We start from the raw sequence: 17,258 nt of genomic DNA on the forward strand, positions 1-17,258 counted from the left end.
AATCCTCAAATTTTCATTTTCATTTCAAAAAAAACCGCTCTTTGTCTTCTCCACTCAATACACAAAATTGATAAAACATTAGCTTACTCTTCACTCTTCCATTTCTTGCCTTTTCACAATCTGTTTCAAAATTAACAACACGGCGAGGAAGAAGATGGAGACTCGTGCTGGGAGAAAGAGAAAAGAAGCTGTTGTGGTGGTGGAAAAACAGCACCCCAAAATGCATAGGGTTGTATTGGGTGAACTTCCCAATCTACCAAACCTTATTGTCCCCGAAAATCAAAATCTGTCCAAACAGAAAGTTCCATGTTTGAAAAATCCCAACATCAAGAAACTATCTTCTCCTCAGATAGACCCCCATTATGTGTCTGACATCAATGAATATCTTCGTGCAATGGAGGTGAGTCAAGGGTTTTTTCTTGTTTTGCTTTTTTGTATATATCGACTGGTGCTTACTTTTTACCCATTTATGGCATGCAGACCAAAAGAAGACCAATAGTTAACTACATGGACAAAGTTCAATTGGTTGTTACCACAAACATGAGACAAATATTGGTGGATTGGTTAGTAGATGTTGCTGTGGAGTATAAGCTTCTCTCTGAAACTCTTCATCTATGTGTGTCATATATAGATAGGTTTTTATCGGTCAGTCCTGTGACAAAATCGAAGCTTCAATTAGTAGGTGTTTCTTCCATGCTTCTTGCCTCGTAAGTGTCTATGTTGAGTTTTGTAAAGATTTTTACCCTTATTCTATTATGTAGACATGTAGATTCACTATTACATTCCTCTCAAATTTGCAGGAAGTACGAGGAAACTAAACCACCCAGGGTGGACAAATTTTGCAGCATAACTGATAACACTTTTGAAAAGGAAGAGGTAAATATTACACTTGTCTGTTCGACCTATTAAAATATGTCATTTGCCTCTTTTTCTACTCACTCTGTTCATGACATAGGTTGTAAGGATGGAAGCTGAAATACTTAAGTCTCTGAACTTTGAAATGGGCAATCCTACTGCAATCACTTTTCTAAAGTATGAAATTTGTACTGAAATGTCATTATCTAGCTTCCTTGAGATGAAATTAATTTGACTAATTGGGTATGGTTATTGTCCCAGGAGATTTTTGAGTGTTGCTTCTGTGAACCAAAAAGTAAGGGGATCTGCTGTCCTCATTCTTCTTAATTATCTTAAAATTTGACTGTGTTGTTTTGTAATCTTATTTCATTTTTTTGTTTCAGACACCAAATTTGAAGATTGAGTTTCTGAGTTTCTACCTTGCTGAGCTGAGTTTGTTGGATTATGGTTGTATAAGATTCTTGCCTTCCATTATAGCTGCATCTGCTTTATTTCTTGCCAGGTTTATTATCTCTCCCAAAGTGCATCCTTGGGTGAGTATTTATCTTATGGATAGTGCTTCATGTTTCTCATTAAAAGAGGAAAAGTACTCTTGTTTCGAGAAATTTAAACTTCACCACCTATTGCAGACTTCTTCCCTGCATGAATGGTCAGGTTACAAACCATTTGAGTTGAAAGATTGTGTTCTCACTTTGCATGACTTGTATTTTTCAAGAAAGGCAGCATCCTTCCGATCTGTTAGGGATAAATATAAACAGTGCAAGGTAAAGCTTTTGCATTTCTTTTGTTATAAAATACTTCAATTCTCTTTATGACAAATTGAGTGACAAAAAGTCTTCTGCGTCAACAGTTCAAGTGTGTGGCAAACCTGTCCTCTCCTCCACATGTACCAAGTTATTACTTTGAAGATTGATGATGCAGTGACAATTCCTTGACAAATAATAATTTTGAACATAAACCTTTTTTAAAGTGCACTCTTATGAATATTAATGTAGAATCTTTCCCAAAGTTGCATTTAGCAATCAACCTATCTGATAGGTACCTTCTTTGGATCTCTTAATTTTGATTGAGTGGAAATGCTGAGCTCTATTCAAGTTTTGTCCTACCTTTAACTAACAATTTCATTATTGCAGGGATCTTAGATTGAATGCTTCTTGGAGACTGAAGTTGATATCACTGATGTAATGATTTTTTTGTACCGCCAATGACCATGATAATCAGAACTAAATTAGTGTTGTAACTATTATAAGGGATTAGATCTAGGTTTAGTCTTAGGAATTTAAGTGTAATGAATGGTAGAAATGAGTATGATAACTAAAAGGGATGAAGATTGAATAGTGTCTTAATCTTTAGTATTGTTGGTTCATGGTTTATTAATATCAAACATTCTCTTTGAAGAATCCACATTTAGGTCCTATGAATGAATGATGTATCAATTAACGCGAACATCTGAGGTTAGATTTTATTCTTTTACAACACCAGCTCCCCCTAGATAACGAGGCTATTAATCCTTGTAACGTTTATAGTGGACAAAAAATCTTAATAGTTCAATTTTTCTAGATGGTGTCAAAAGTTGCTGATCCTTGTTTTATTTCCTCCGCATATCAATATGTTATTTTGACCAATTCACTAGCTAATAACCTAAATACATTAGGTATGTCTTGTCTTACATACGATTGAAATTGTTCATCTTTTAAAGTTCAACCTTGTTGCTTTTAAGAGAGACATGAATGTATGCGTTTAGGAGCAATTTAATGGTAGGTCCCTAAGAAAAGTTGGGATATTGGGTGGATGGAAGAAAAATTTGGCAAGCTTAATATATTGTGTTTAAACTGTCTTCTAGTTTTGTTCTGAAATTCTTTTAAAAAATTTATAGTGTTAAGTTAAATAGATTATTGAGAAGGTTAGGCACTTGTTTAGGACATAAATCCAATCCATCCCCTCTGGATAAAATATATTTGGAACTTCTTATCACGGAACGAAGAGTGGTCATAATTGTTTTTTTTTTCCCTTATAGCAAACATTGTTCTATTTCCAGATATAAGCCATTGTTAACCTCTCAATCCCACGTTGTTTGAAAAAGTCATTGAACTCATCATGTTTGATACAGAACATTTTTAGACATTCAATTGCCTTATTCATACATCGACTTATCCATACTAATTAATTATGAACTTCTCATCTCATTGCCTTATCCATACATCAGAACATTCTAAGCTTGTGGTTGGATTTGAAGATGAATATGGAGAAGGTAACATACAAATTTCAGCACTTTAAAATTATTAAAATAGGATGTTTTATTATAATATTCAAATAAGATAATCCATTGTATAAAATACATTATTACAAAGTTAGTAGACTCTTTGAATGTGGATTTGCTTAGCGAGTGTATTATCGCTTAGTGAGTCTACATAATCCTACAGAACCTAATTCTGCATACTTATGTTATTCCAGTCCAATCTAAACATTCTAATAGTCATTACAGATATCAAAACATATCAATTACAAATTCACAACATTTATCAACTCAATTGATCATATTTGTAGTACTAATCATACATTTCAAAATCTCATCATACAACCATACAACCCAAATCATATAAATTTGAGGATTTAACCCCCAATTCAACAGGTAAAACTCATCACACTACTCAATCATGTCGATAAATCATAGTACAATCAATACAATCATGCAATTAGTAATTCAAACATGTTTATAACTTAAAAGTAATGCAATTAGCTTCTCTGACCTGTTATCCAGCTTAGACAACTCTATAAATGTCGAACACTTCTCATAAGAACGATCAGAACATACTGTTATAATCAGTGATCAACAAAGACTCATACTCTGATTATTTAAATGACACATGCAACCAAAAGAAAGACTGCATGTAAGGGCAAAACAGATTGGACCAAGAAAAGGAGTAGAAAACTAATTTACACGAAGAGCTTGTCGAGATGATCAATCCAAAAAGGAATAACTCTTAGAAAGAAGTCATAAAACTTTAGAGAAAGTGAAAGATGTGTTTTAAAAATAATAAAACGATTTTATAAAAAACTATTTATACTAAAACCTTTTGATATCATTTTTATATTTAAATAATCGAGTCTTACTATTTTTAAACCATTATCACTTCTAAAACACAATAATACAATTTTACGCCTTTACACAAAAGTAGAATTAAGGAGAAAGAAAGATAAAAGTGAAGTTATTTGGATTTAAAAAGGATTAAGAAAAATGAAAGAAAAATTTATAAAAATTAGTGAGAGATGTGATAAGGATGGATTAAAAAAATTGTTAAAATTGGACGATTACAATTTTATTCTTTATCATAAAAGTAATTTAAAATAAAATATAATGAGTGTAAATTATGATAAAATAAAATGTGAGTTATTACTTCAAATAAAAAGTTAAAAATTGTTGAAATTTTATTAAAATAAAATGGGATCGATAGAAATTAAGTTAAAAGAAATTACGGATAATTAACTCAAATAAAATTAAATAATAATTTCAATTGATAAAATTATTTTAAATTGAAATGTGATTGTTTAAAGTTAATATAAATTAAAATGTAAGTAATTTAAAAATGATGAAAATAATGTAAAAAATGTCAGTAATTTGAAGTTAATAAATTAAAATGTATTAATTGATAAAAATAATTTAAAAATAATGTTGTTCATGATGAAAACTGATAATAATATTTTAGATGTGATGCTCATATAACAATGAATTACAATAAGTCTAGGTAATCATATTAAATTATAAATATATACAAATAAAAAATTATAAGCCCTTACACATTAATCATGATAATTTAATTTTAATACCTAATTACATTAGTAAAAACATAACAATTCTAGAGACTTAACAGTCTGAGAAACAAAAATAACATAAAATTAGATGAAGATAGGAAGACGTGAAAAGAAGATATTTATTAATTTTTTCATCTCTTATCCTTCTTCTATTTTTATATCATTTTTACAAAATTTACTATTTATATTTTTATAACTATATAAACTTTCTAAACCTATTCAAAACTTAACTATAAACTTAAACTCTATTAATAAAAACAAACAAATATCAATATGTGCTTATGCATAAATTTAAAACTAGTGAATATAAAATAAATACAAGAAAAAGAAAAGCACGGAGAACTAGAATGAATGACACTTTTATTAGAGTATGCTTGGATAAACAAATGTAAATGTGAATGTTAACAAAAAAAAAATGATAAAAAACAAATATTAATAAATATCCCTAAAGAATAGGACATTTTCAACCAACCAGAAAGATATTCTAAACAAAAATTCTAATGTTTGTTTTCGCTACTTTCTCTTCATCTAAAACTCCTTCGCGCCATGACCACAGCTTGATAGATGATGAACAAAATTCAAATTTATTGCTGACAACATCCCTAAATCCCAAGATCAACACTCCTGGTTTGCTGTCTAGAAGCACAGTAAAACCCTCATTCTTTATTGATTGAAGCACAAACTCTCAAGATTGCAGCCATTTCTCGGATTAATGATACCAAAGACATCTCGCAAGATCCCAATGACGATTTTTGACATGGGGACTTTGTTCATATAAAATTCTATGCAATGAACTACACAAGTTTAGCCTCATCCTCCTAAATCATACTATTGAAAAACTATCATGATTGTTCAGCAGTAAGCATCAATGATGACAAAGAAGCTGTACAATCTACGATGTTAATGAAGCCGTTTGCATCTTTAGAGGTCTTCTCCATGGTTGTTCAACAGAAAAGGCAATTGAGCATTGATATCTTATCTACCTGCCGATCTTGCACTTTAAAGACAAATCTATGCATAAAATTTCTAACGCCAGGTGTGTTCAAACAATGATCAAACTAACCACACTTTTGACATGTGCTCTATCAAACATGATTTAAGAGATAGCAACTGAGATATATATTCATCATGAAATTTGCTGCATCACTGGTCTTCAAAGTAACAATTCAGTACATAAGGAGGGGAAGGCAGGTTTGCAACACATTTAAACTGTTCCAGTAAAATATTTCAGGTCAATCCATTTGTTACAATGAGAATTAGATACTTAATAACTAAACAAATACAAAAATAATCACCTTTTGCTGCTTGTACTTATTCCGGACAGCTTTGAAAGACGCTGCTTTTCGTAACAAGTATAGGTCATGCAAGGTTAGGACACATTCTTTCAATTCAGATGGTTTGTAACCCGAGCATTCACTCAAAGAAGGGGTCTGGAATAGGTTTTCAACTGTAAGTATCTTGAATAAAGGCTAATAGCTCAAATTATTTCAAAGATCCCCGTATAACTAGTCATAACATGAAAATACTAACCCATGGATGCACTTCAGGCGAGACAATAAATCTGGAAAGAAATACAGCTGACGCTGCCACAACAGAAGGCAAAAATCTCAACAAATCATAGTCCAGCAAACTTAGCTCAGCCAGATAGCGTCCCAAAAATTCAATCTGTGAATTTGTAGTCTGAAATAACAAATAAAAGGAAAGCAATTAGTAAACAACACAATGAAGCTTTTAAGTCAATGAATAACAATTGGTGGAGCAGTTTAACTTACCAATTTGTTATCAGAAGCAACATCAGCAAACCTCCTGAATAAATAAACACTTAATTAATTTCATGTCAAAAGAGGTGAAATATTCATATTCACAATTCTCAGTCCTTACCTGAGAAAGGTATTCACAGTAGGATTTCCCATTTCAAAGTTTAGTGACTTTAGTATGTCAGCTTCCATCTTAACAACCTATATATACATATATGAATATATATAATCAGTAGCCATGAAAACCAAAGAGTTATAAAAAAGACAAATCACAAACAAGAAATCAATTTGGTGCTCTCAAAAATAGAATAGCATTGTATCTTTACCTCTGCCTTGTCATATGTGTAATCAGTGATACTGCAAAAATCATTCACACAAGGTGGATCCATTTCCTCGTATTTGCTACACATTAAAAAGACACAATTGTAATTTTGAAGTAAGTTAAAGAGAACAAATATTGAACAACATAAAAAAAAAAGTATCAGCAGCAGCCTTACGATGCAATGAGCATGGAGGAAACACCAAGTAACTGAAGTTTCGATTTAGTCACAGGATTAATGGACAAAAACCTATCAATGTATGAAACAGAGAGATGAAGAGTGTCCGGAAGAAGTTTGTACTCCTCACCCACTTCTACTAACCAATCCACCAAGATTGCTCTCATGGTAGGTGTAACTAGTTTCTGCACTTTCTCAAGGTAGTCAACCATTGGTCTCCTCTTTTTCTGCATCTGAGAAAAACGAAATTTAAAACTGAGATACCTGAAATTCTCAAAAACAAGATTAAGAGTTTGTTAATGTGAAGAAATCAAAATTACCTCCATTTCATGAAGATACTCATAGAGATCGGAAACAATGGATTCATCTATATGGAAGGAAGAAGAGTGGTCAGATTTGGGAGATGGCTTCTTCGCATTGAGATTCTTCACACCTCGCGATTTCTCTTTGGAAGGATTCTGAGTTCCTGGGACAATAAGATTTGGTAAATTGGGGAGTTCAGCCAACGCAACCCTATGCCTTTTGGGGTGTTGTTTTTGGACCAAGACCATTGCATTTGCCTTTCTCTTTGAGGCAGCACGAGTCTCCATCTTGTTCCTTCTGTGGTATGAATTTGGAAGAGAGGGAGAGAACAGACAGAAGGAAGAAGATGGACTTGGAGTTTTTGGTGGGGAAGAGAGATTGGTGCCATGTTTATGTATAATGGGAATAGAGATTGGAGGGTTTCCAAAATGAATTAGTGTGTCTGAAAATTTTGGGAGTTGGCGTGGGTGAAAATTTTGAGATTTCGTTTTGGTTCCAAATTCAAAAGGTATAGTGTGGTTTAGGGTTTGCGTAGAAAAAGAAGAGAATTTTCACATGGCGGGAAGGGACGCTTCTTTTCCGCCCTAACAAATCTTTTTACACTTGTATGTGTAATATATATATATATATAATCATTTTTTTTTATTCCTTAAATAAATTTTATAATTTTTATTTTTTAAATGTAATTATTTTTTAAAAATGGAATAAGTTTTTATAAAAAAAATATTTTTATTTATAAAAAAAAAATCTATAAAAATTTCATTAATTATATTTTATTATAAAAAAAATTGAACATACATGTACGTAACCTAGAATAGCTATAATATTCATTAATTTTGTTTCATATCTAGAAGTTTAAATATGATTTCAGTTCTTGAAATATAGATAAATTTATTATTGGTTTCGATTCTTTTTAAGCATTTCCTTTTTGTTTCACTCAGTTTTTGTAATTTTCATAAAATTTATATTTTGGAAACTCTTCAAAATTTATACTACCATCTACAATTACTTTTATTCAATTTTTATTTAATAATTAAATTAATATTTTAATTATTTAACTTAATTCAGTATTTTATTAATATTTAGAGTTGTTAAGTAATTTGAAAAAATAATAAGTTTTTTCCTTTTAGTTTAGTTCTTCTATTTCTTTTCAAATTTTTATAATATATATAGATGATTTAGCTGCAGTCCATACAAAGTATTTTTTTAAAGGAATAATCTAAAATGAATAAAATATTATAGAGAACAAAATAAAAAATACATAACAAGGAAAAAGATAAAATACTTACAAAAAAAGTAAATAAAAAGTCATTTTAGAAAACAAAACCAAAATAGGACTATATTTTAATGATAAAAGCTTACTAAAATGTTGAAAAATATGCATATTACAACTACTCGATCTACAAGTTTTCCATTTAATTGCTTTTCTTGATAATTCAGCTATTTGTTCAATTTACATCTCTGGAACTTTTACATGTTTTATATTTCATCATTTGATTCTTGATTACTTCATTAGTCAATGGTATATTTTCGATTCCTGTAATCAAATTTCTTCCGAGACCTGGCAATTCTCGACACTTTATCAAACCTTACAATTTTAGTTTACAAATCCTGCATCATTTTAATAATTTTGAAATAAGTACCCAAAACGTAAACAAGGTTAACAAGTAAAGCCGGGTAACGTGGAAGTAGAGAAATGTAGCAAATGAGCCTGTACAAAAATGCTGTTACAAATAACACAGGAAATGAATATTAGAGTACTAGAGGTATGTCCCCTATACTTTACATTCGGAAATCCAAAACACAAACTATATTGTTTGAAAAACAAGCAGCAACTTTATCACCATCTTTGTTCCAATTAACTTCAAATATCCCACCTTTTCCGGTGTATGTTTTTACAATCTTGCCTTCCTTCACGGACCATATATGCACGTATCTGTCCATAGAGCCACTTGCCAGATACTCCCCATTAGGACTGAATGCAACCGAATATACAGGATCCCTGAATGTTACAACAGAAAACAGTGTATTAATTAAAATGCTAAAATTGTAATATGCAGGGACATTAATGATTTTTAATGCATTTGCTTGTCGCTGGTGAAATCCTGTTGGAATCCAGTTATTCTGTTACCATTCACTTCAGTTATTGTCGGTTGTCAATTACTGGAAATGTATTTATAAACCTCTTTGTACTGAGATCCAGTTCATCATTTCTCTCTCTAACTCAGTATTAGTAACAGGAGATTATTTATCTTTGCTCTATCATTTTGCTTCTTCGTCCTTTCTGTAGGCATCAGTGTACATGGTAGATGCTTCAAATCCCTTTTTTCTTCACCCGTTGGATAATCTTGGATTGATTCTTGTTTCTCTACCAATCAGGTGATCCATCAATAGCTCTCTTTACATGACTCAAAAAGAACATCAGCACTAGCTTCAGCAGCAGCTACAGATCCAAGTTACATAAGCTTTGGTTCCCACAACAGAATCATTTACTTCACACCTTAGTACATTTCTCAACCATATTATTACTGCATTTATCTGAGGAACATGGATCACTAAAAAAGTAACCCATGGTATTTCATTTCATTCTCCAGCCAAAGCTGAGTACCAAGCTTGGTGTGTTTTACGACAACCAAAGAAGCAACTTATATCAAAGTAACTCATGGTGTTTCACTCTTCAGCAAAAGTTGAGTACTGAGTCTGGTGTGTTTTACCAGTACACTATAACCAAAGAAGCTACTTAGGTCCTTTGAGTTAGTTACTGATGCAGTTATGGATTTCTATGATATCCACAATCAAAGCTCAAAACACAGATATTAACTGCCATCTCATCTGAGAACATGTTTACTGTAGATTCCTATAATTCACACCAAATCCCAACACCAATAAGCAGATATCCTCGCAAAAGCTCTGTTAAGAAACTTGTTCAGGCCACATGTCCAATGTAAGATTCCTTGAAATCTTCCTCCACAGTCCAACCATGTTAGGGGAGTATAAAAACATTTATTACGGTTTGTGACAGTCAGATCCCGATTATTCTGTTATCTTTTCAGTTAATGATGGTTTTTGATTACCTGCCAAAACATTTGACTTTATAGATCTCTTGGTTTCTCTCTAAAGCTTAATATTTCCTATTTGTTAGCAACTGCCTATTAATCCTCTTCAATTCTTCAGTTTTGTGTCATTACCAATTAATAGTATATGGTACATGATATATGAGCCTGGATAAAAAATGCATCCATCCATTCCTACAAATGCATATGCATGAGTGTCTGTGCGTGCATTATGCTTGTGAAGCATGATGTTTATAGTTTCTTCACCTGTGACCATTTAAGCTGTAGATTACACTCCCTAGTTCCACGTCCCATAGCTTTATCGTTGAGTCAAATGAGGCACTGTTTGAGGGAACAATAATCGTAAGTAACAGGGAAATACAAAATAATGAGATTTTTTGGGTTTATTTTAATGTGTGCCTTCAGGGACACAGTTCAAGGACAAGTAACATTTATTATGTGCATTAAGGACTTAAAGATAAAAGAAAAGTATTGATTTTTTTAGATTTTTAAGATATTAAATGCTTGTACTTTTCATTTAATAGTATATATTTTTAGTTTTTAACCTCCACTCCCAAGACACAAGTTAATAAAACCATTTTTTCAAAACAAAAACTTTTTCACGAAGATACATTTTCATATCTTACTACTATTGCTGATTTTGCATGATATTGAAAGCATATTTACCTTGCTAGCACTAACTGCTGATTGGGACTGTTGGTACCAGGGCCTGTAGGGCTCCATCGAATTGTATATATCCCCTAAAGGATCATTTCTTGATTAGAAAGAGAACAAAGGGAATAAGAAAGAACAAAGCGCACAGACAAACATCTCTCCAAACCTTGACATGTTCCTTCAAATCATGCAAAAAGTTATCCTGCTTTAAACTCCATATCTGCAACATAGTTTCATGAAACAGCCAATTGGACATGACAAATAATTAGTGCCAGTGATGTTTACCCTTCCACAAACAATTTTCTATCAATGTTTTTTGTCCTAAAATGCAAAAAAAAAAAAAAAAACAGACATTTCGTGTTGCTTGTTATATATGTTATCAAAAACTAAATTTAATAAATATTTTTTCTCACTTCAACTCCCATTTTTTTTTTCTTCACGACCCTTATCTGATCTTCACTGATTATATTATAGCATTAAAATAAATTCTTTTAAAATAAAATGTACATCTGCAGTTCACTGATGTATCTCTGTATTATATAACAACCAAGTGAAACCAAGGGATAGTTTTCTGTTGATTACTTTTGCAGTGTGATCATCGGAGCAGGAAGCCAGCAAAGAACCTGTTGGATCCCATTTAATGGCATTAACTTCATCCTGAAACAATAGCATTACAGAATGTTTGAGGAAAGATTAAAAACCATATTTGAATATGCTCATAGCTTAATACAATGAACATTTTATTCTATTTTTTTTATGGACAATCACCCTGTCCTTTCAATTTAAAAGTTGGTAGTTTAACAAAATAAATTTATCAGAGGACTGGTTGACAAGGACGAGATACCTGATGCCCGGAGAAAGTTTTGATTGGTCTATTTTCTCCAATTTTGCAAACATGTATCATTTTATCAGTGGAGCATGTAGCAAACGTAACATTGTTTCGCCAATCAACATCAAGAGTTGGACCTGATACAATTTGCTAATAACTAAGACTACAAGGAAACTCATACAGAAAATCAAAAGCTTTATTCACCAGAAGATATGCAAAAAACAAACTTACCAGTATGAAATTCGAATAGTTGTTTCCATTCCCCAGTCTTTATATTCCACACAATAGCAGTCTTATCCACACTTCCACTAAGAAGATAATCCCCCTTCTTGTTCCACTTCAAGGAAAATATTGGACCTTTGTGCTTGTTTAGTGTACTATTCAACTCCCCTAATGAACCTCAAAAAGGAAGAGGTCAGTTAACAGCAAAGGATACAAGACCCAGGGTCACAAATAATGCACATATCATGCCAAGAAATACATATTTATAAAATAAAATATCTAACAGCTCACCATCTCTACTCCATATTCTTGCTTGACCATCGTAGGAACCAGTTGCCAATAGTGTTCCGTCTCCCTTTGTAATAAAAACCACACTAAAACATATTAGCTGGGGAATAAAATTGAAACATAAGTGGAAGAGGAAATTCTTAGTATTCTTGATTGGCCATCATAGGAACCGGTCGCCAATAGTGTTCCATCCCCCTTTGTAATAAAAAGCATAGCAAAAGATATAAGCTGAGGAATGAAATTGAAGACAAAATTCATAGTGTTTGACTAAGGTGGGGTGGAAGACCCAGAAAAGGTAAAATTAATTGTACAAAGATTTTCATGGTACGTATGCAACCACAGTAATGCTACAAAGACTTACATTCCAATCGAGTGTTGTCACATCCTTGCTCTTTTCATTGGTGCTTTCTTTAAAGTGCTGCAGCACCACAACATTTACTGGTTCATTTTCCACACCAGAGTCACAAGGCCCATCAGCAATTTTCCAAATTCGAGCTGTTGAATCTCCAGATCTGGAATAGTTAATCAAACAAAATTGACATATTGGCCAATTTTAACATAAATTTGAAACAAGGAAACAAAAGGATAGCTGTTCATACTGTTTGCTAAGTGTTCATCCTGCATAAGTAACATCACAAACTGAGCTACTTCAACATTAAAATGATTTTAATAAATAAAATATTTACTTCACAATTAATTTATGATAGAAAACAGCATGTATTGTTGCTGTAGGCAAATTACACTGTCATACTCTATGTTCCGTAAGTAGTTTAAGTTATAGTTTTACTGAAGGTATAAATAATTCAACATTGGATCAAAGTATTAAAATTTGAGGATTTGAGAATTTCAATCAATTTGAAGTACAAGCCCACGGACAAAACTTAAAAATCAAGGGAATGCTTGTCATGACAAGCATACTACCCAATTGTATATTGATACATAACTAGTTCCTTCGACTTATAAACATTAAGAAACTAAATTTCAAATTCTTCGTAGCTAGAGAATTACTATGTGTCCTATATTACGATGGTTGTCATAAGGAACTTATAAAACACTGTTTCAAATTTGGAAATAACCAGCAATTCATGAATAGAAGAATAAAGGACAGGCAATAAAAGAAACAGAAAGAAGAAGAGCTACTGTCTTCAAAATAGAATGGATTAACAGGGAGAATATACTTTTGTGAACAAATGTGTTTTCTTTACAAAGTGGCTCGTACTCACCCAGACGCAAGAAGTGGAGCTGATGGATTCCAAGCACAGGCAAAAACCTGTCAGGAATGAAATAACTTTCAATAAGCCTCACAATAGGAGGAAAACCTACACGGAAAATAAGAAAACAGAAAAATACAAACCTCGGATGAATGACCTTTCAAAATTTTTACATCATCACATGGAGTATCATTAGGCGACGACATGGGGCTCTGTGAAATCTCCATTGGCTCAGGCCCTGTGCATAACAGCTTTACTTTTTCCCTTATATGACATCCTATATTCATAAAGATTGATAGCCAATGGGAAAAAAACTAAATAAAACATTATACAGTAATATTTACCTCCATGTGCTCTATTGTTTAGATTTTCAACAGTAGTCTTATCTTCATGTTTCTCTGTATGGTTTTGGTTTTGATCGGTATGTTGTGTTTCTTTATATTCATCCTTTGGTTGCTCCTTCTCTTTTTCTAACCTTATTTTTTCCAGTCTCTGTTCATTTTCCTTTTCTTTTCTCTCCTTCTCTCTTTCCTGAACATGTTCTCTCCTTGCGTTGTCGTGAGTCGAGCCATTCACTATTTTATTCGATTCGGATTTATGTTGACGTAGATTTTCCTTTTTGGCTTTTACTATATTGTGTAGCTCATTGGGCTCCTTTGTGATAAGATCCAGAGGTTGTAAAAACGAGAAATCCTCATCCATGTCAGCATCACTCTGGAGACCTAACACAGACACCAATCAGCTTAAGGTCCTCGAGCAATGCATTCATTATGTGCATTTAGTACTAATGACTTGAACATCGGATAACATATTACGAAGATGAACAACAAAAATTAAAAATGCTTACACCACTCAGGTTAGCTTCCAGCTCAAGATATTGAATGCCTTTCTGTATGAATGTAACAAGAGCACCCGGTGGAACCACATTATCATCATTTTTGCATCTATCAATCCCCGCTTCATACCCGAATGCAAATGCAGAATGTGTAAAACCTGAAATAAAGCAGCCATCAGAAAATATGTGAGAAGAAATTCAACAGAGGGGAACACGTTATCTTCAGTATATTTTCCTCTTTTAACAAAAATCATATTACAGGAAAAATTATATGATATGTAACTATGAAACCAAGGTTATGACAAGATATTAAAATAATAATTACCCTAATATTGCAAACATGACCGAATCTACTAACTTTCTTGAAACCATGGTTTCGAGTAATAAATTATATCAAATGAGAACTTAAAAACTTCTCATTTAAACTAGTTGACAAAGGTAATGATTAAAGCTTTGGGTTTACAAAAGTGAAGCAAAGAAATGGAAGCTAAAATGAAAGAGTTCCTCCTAACTAAGTACCGTAATAGATATTGATATTTAAGAGTTTGTAATGTGCAAGAAAAGAAGCGAAAAATTAAAAGAAAAAAAAAAGGTTAGGAAAAGGACGAGCCTGATTCGTGAAGGTAACGGAAGACTAAGTAGTTCAATTCAGTGGAGGTGATTGAGATCATTGTGATTGTTGATCAGTTTATTTAAGGGAATAGCTTGAGTGGCTCAAGTGTTAACTGCAGAGAAAATGCTCGAAGAAGAGGTGTTGAAGTGAGGTGGTGGTGGTGGTGGTGGGTTGGGGTTTGGGCGGATACCGGGTCGCAATCACGTTTGGGCTTTTCTATTTCTTACCATTAAAGTTTGGGCTTCTTTTTCTGGTATCCCATAGTTTTCCTTTTTTATATATTTTTATTAGATATAACTCAAAATGAGTTCAATAATTTTTTTGAATTATATGTCCTAAAATTCCCTTTACCATTAGTTAATTTTAAGAAACAATTACTTGTATATTACATTCAAAACTTAAAATAAAAAAAATTACTCGTCTAGTTTCTTAGTTGTGCAAACTTACTTTTTATTTCTATACTTACAAATGATTTATTTTTTCTTTTGTCTATTTTAAAACAACGAATAAGAAATATTTTTTCTATGATTAATTTGTGGTTTTTTTTTTCGCTTGGTGAAGTAATATAAGTCCTTTCCTGAAAGCCAAAAGTTTCGCCACTACTTCTTTCCTTACTAGTCTGACAGGCAGGTCTTGCCTCCAATCCAATTCCACTGTTTCCCTCTCCTCTCATCTCAAAATGTCCGAACCGGAAAACGCACCCGAACCCCAATCCGAACCCCAATCGGAGCAAGACTCCGTCCCGCCGTCGAAGCTGTCTACTGAAGACCAACCCGCCGCTGCCGCCGCCGCCTCCAAGCTTGGTCCCGCTAGCGTCTCCTTCACCATTTGGCCTCCCACTCAGCGCACGCGCGATGCCGTCATCAACCGCCTAATCGAAACCCTGTCCTCCCAGTCCGTCCTCTCCAAGCGCTACGGGACAATGCCTCCCGAGGAGGCCTCCGCTGCCGCGCGCCAGATCGAGGATGAGGCCTTCGCCGTCGCTAGCGGCTCCTCCACCTCTGATAGCGACGGGATCGAGATCCTCCAGGTTTACTCCAAGGAGATCAGCAAACGGATGCTCGACACCGTCAAGTCTAAAGCCACAACCGGCTCTCCCGCCGTGGATAACGGCGTTGCTCAGACCCCTACCTCCGAAGTTGCTCCTACCCCTGCCGCAGAGAGCGATCCTGCCGCTGCTGCCGAGTCTGAAACCTGATCTTTCGGGATTATAGTATATTATCTTAGGGTTCCCTTGCTGAGGGTTTATATTTTAATGTTATATACTCTGATGATGTTCTTTCTGTAAAACTAAGTTTATTTGTCGTGCAACCAATTTTCATTATATATATTATCTTGAACATCTTAGTTTTTCTTTGTTTCCTCCAAACATTACTGTTTATGTCTCTGTTTTCGGTGCATATTGATTGTTTATTGCAGACTCTCAGTCTTACATTCTTTTGGTAAGCCTGCAAGTCATGAAACTCTTTATGGATGGTTAAACTTGTATACTTTTCTGTTGCAGTATTTTCCTCTCTTGTGTTGTGCATGTGTCTTTTTCTCTTTAAGCTTGCTTTTTTTATGTTTATACTGGTAGTAAGTTGGAATTAGATATACAACGAGAGAATGTAGTTCAGAGTTGTTAACTATAACCTGTGAGTAATGAGTAATCAATACTGATATTTTATTTGTAAATGGATAAATTTCTTGTTCAAAGTTTGGCTTGCCGTTGTATCATGTTCTATACCCTTGTGTGACAGGTTACAACAAAGCATGTGTGTTGTAGACCTGGGGTTTAAAGTGAAATGTGGTATTATTTGAAAGTGACAATGGGTTGCATAGGTTTGGAGATGGGAGGAGTAAATTTTAGATCAAAATCTGAAAAGACTTCAGGATTTCTATCTAGTCCCAGAAGGAAAAGGCGTGCTCTTCAGCCCTTCTACAGGAATAATTAAGTTAAACTCATACATGGTAAGGCTTCTCTACTTAGTTGAAACATACTTAAAAAAATCTATTTATAGGATCCCAAAATTTGAATGCTTAGAGCTGATTGCGGATGACAAAATTTAATTGCTTTTTGAATTTAGAGAATGATAATGGTATATTATGCAAGAGAATGTAGTTCATAGGTGTGCATATCATTCATGTATATAGATTCTTATTTTCATAAGAAATATCTACTGTCTATGCGATTACTAATTTTCTTAAGTGAACTTGACTAGTCACCTTTAGAGGAATCTCCCCTTCAATCTTGAGACATTGTTTAAAGAGATTGCATTTTGTATAACTCAGACATAGCTTAATAGAGATTGTTTGTTTCATAGGCTA

At 33.2% G+C, this 17,258-nt stretch overlaps 4 protein-coding genes across 7 annotated transcripts; 2 read left to right on the forward strand and 2 right to left on the reverse strand.

Annotated features, from left to right (window-relative positions):
- Nucleotides 1-17: 17 nt before the first annotated feature.
- On the forward strand, nt 18-2,276 carry LOC114164370 (putative cyclin-A3-1). Of its 2 annotated transcripts, none has more exons than XM_028049019.2 (9): nt 18-400; nt 481-707; nt 801-876; nt 956-1,032; nt 1,120-1,150; nt 1,239-1,388; nt 1,485-1,619; nt 1,706-1,893; nt 1,989-2,276. In XM_028049019.2, exons 1-8 carry the CDS (start codon nt 155-157, stop codon nt 1,766-1,768), a joined length of 1,005 nt encoding a protein of 334 aa, XP_027904820.1. In that variant the 5' UTR covers nt 18-154; the 3' UTR covers nt 1,769-1,893; nt 1,989-2,276. The 2 variants fall into 2 exon arrangements, with proteins under 2 accessions (XP_027904820.1, XP_027904819.1); XM_028049018.2 differs by having other exon boundaries at nt 19-400; nt 1,117-1,150.
- Nucleotides 2,277-5,011: 2,735 nt separating this feature from the next.
- Nucleotides 5,012-7,797, reverse strand: LOC114162454 (putative cyclin-A3-1). 2 transcript variants are annotated; one of them, XM_028046357.2, is made up of 8 exons: nt 7,243-7,797; nt 6,923-7,149; nt 6,752-6,827; nt 6,550-6,626; nt 6,441-6,474; nt 6,199-6,348; nt 5,964-6,098; nt 5,012-5,877 (listed from the first exon to the last, which is right to left on the reverse strand). In XM_028046357.2, the coding sequence occupies exons 1-8, from the start codon at nt 7,510-7,512 to the stop codon at nt 5,812-5,814; spliced, it is 1,035 nt and encodes a 344-aa protein (XP_027902158.1). In that variant the 5' UTR covers nt 7,513-7,797; the 3' UTR covers nt 5,012-5,811. The 2 variants fall into 2 exon arrangements, with proteins under 2 accessions (XP_027902158.1, XP_027902157.1); XM_028046356.2 differs by having other exon boundaries at nt 6,923-7,155; nt 7,243-7,792.
- Nucleotides 7,798-8,908: 1,111 nt separating this feature from the next.
- Nucleotides 8,909-15,166, reverse strand: LOC114196324 (WD40 repeat-containing protein HOS15-like). Of its 2 annotated transcripts, none has more exons than XM_028086931.2 (14): nt 14,949-15,166; nt 14,351-14,496; nt 13,848-14,217; nt 13,647-13,780; nt 13,516-13,562; nt 12,654-12,804; nt 12,296-12,359; nt 12,014-12,172; nt 11,798-11,919; nt 11,536-11,610; nt 11,120-11,173; nt 10,966-11,039; nt 10,546-10,620; nt 8,909-9,227 (listed from the first exon to the last, which is right to left on the reverse strand). In XM_028086931.2, exons 1-14 carry the CDS (start codon nt 15,007-15,009, stop codon nt 9,008-9,010), a joined length of 1,752 nt encoding a protein of 583 aa, XP_027942732.1. In that variant the 5' UTR covers nt 15,010-15,166; the 3' UTR covers nt 8,909-9,007. The 2 variants fall into 2 exon arrangements, with proteins under 2 accessions (XP_027942732.1, XP_027942733.1); XM_028086932.2 differs by having other exon boundaries at nt 13,647-13,741; nt 14,949-15,164.
- Nucleotides 15,167-15,534: 368 nt separating this feature from the next.
- On the forward strand, nt 15,535-16,298 carry LOC114162267 (MFP1 attachment factor 1-like). The gene has a single exon (XM_028046092.2). It carries the CDS (start codon nt 15,631-15,633, stop codon nt 16,147-16,149), a length of 519 nt encoding a protein of 172 aa, XP_027901893.1. The 5' UTR covers nt 15,535-15,630; the 3' UTR covers nt 16,150-16,298.
- Nucleotides 16,299-17,258: the final 960 nt, after the last annotated feature.

Source organism: Vigna unguiculata, chromosome 9, assembly GCF_037176805.1.
Source record: "Vigna unguiculata cultivar grain cowpea cultivar isolate G323 ecotype 2 chromosome 9, ASM3717680v1, whole genome shotgun sequence".
NCBI lineage: Eukaryota > Viridiplantae > Streptophyta > Magnoliopsida > Fabales > Fabaceae > Vigna > Vigna unguiculata.

Excerpts from the sequence above, each read along its gene's own strand:
- LOC114162454 (XM_028046356.2), bottom strand. The coding sequence starts at position 7,512 with ATGGAGACTCGTGCTGCCTCAAAGAGAAAGGCAAATGCAATGGTCTTG. Across the intron at positions 7,156-7,242 it reads AGTATCTTCATGAAATGGAG|ATGCAGAAAAAGAGGAGACC; the intron begins GTAATTTTGATT and ends CGTTTTTCTCAG. Across the intron at positions 6,099-6,198 it reads CGCCTGAAGTGCATCCATGG|ACCCCTTCTTTGAGTGAATG; the intron begins GTTAGTATTTTC and ends AACCTATTCCAG.
- LOC114196324 (XM_028086931.2), bottom strand. The coding sequence starts at position 15,009 with ATGATCTCAATCACCTCCACTGAATTGAACTACTTAGTCTTCCGTTAC. Across the intron at positions 14,497-14,948 it reads CCGTTACCTTCACGAATCAG|GTTTTACACATTCTGCATTT; the intron begins GCTCGTCCTTTT and ends GCTTTATTTCAG. Across the intron at positions 12,805-13,515 it reads GCTCCACTTCTTGCGTCTGG|ATCTGGAGATTCAACAGCTC; the intron begins GTGAGTACGAGC and ends TAACTATTCCAG.
- LOC114162267 (XM_028046092.2), top strand. The coding sequence starts at position 15,631 with ATGTCCGAACCGGAAAACGCACCCGAACCCCAATCCGAACCCCAATCG.
- LOC114164370 (XM_028049018.2), top strand. The coding sequence starts at position 155 with ATGGAGACTCGTGCTGGGAGAAAGAGAAAAGAAGCTGTTGTGGTGGTG. Across the intron at positions 877-955 it reads ACACTTTTGAAAAGGAAGAG|GTTGTAAGGATGGAAGCTGA; the intron begins GTAAATATTACA and ends TTCATGACATAG. Across the intron at positions 1,033-1,116 it reads ACTGCAATCACTTTTCTAAA|GAGATTTTTGAGTGTTGCTT; the intron begins GTATGAAATTTG and ends TTATTGTCCCAG.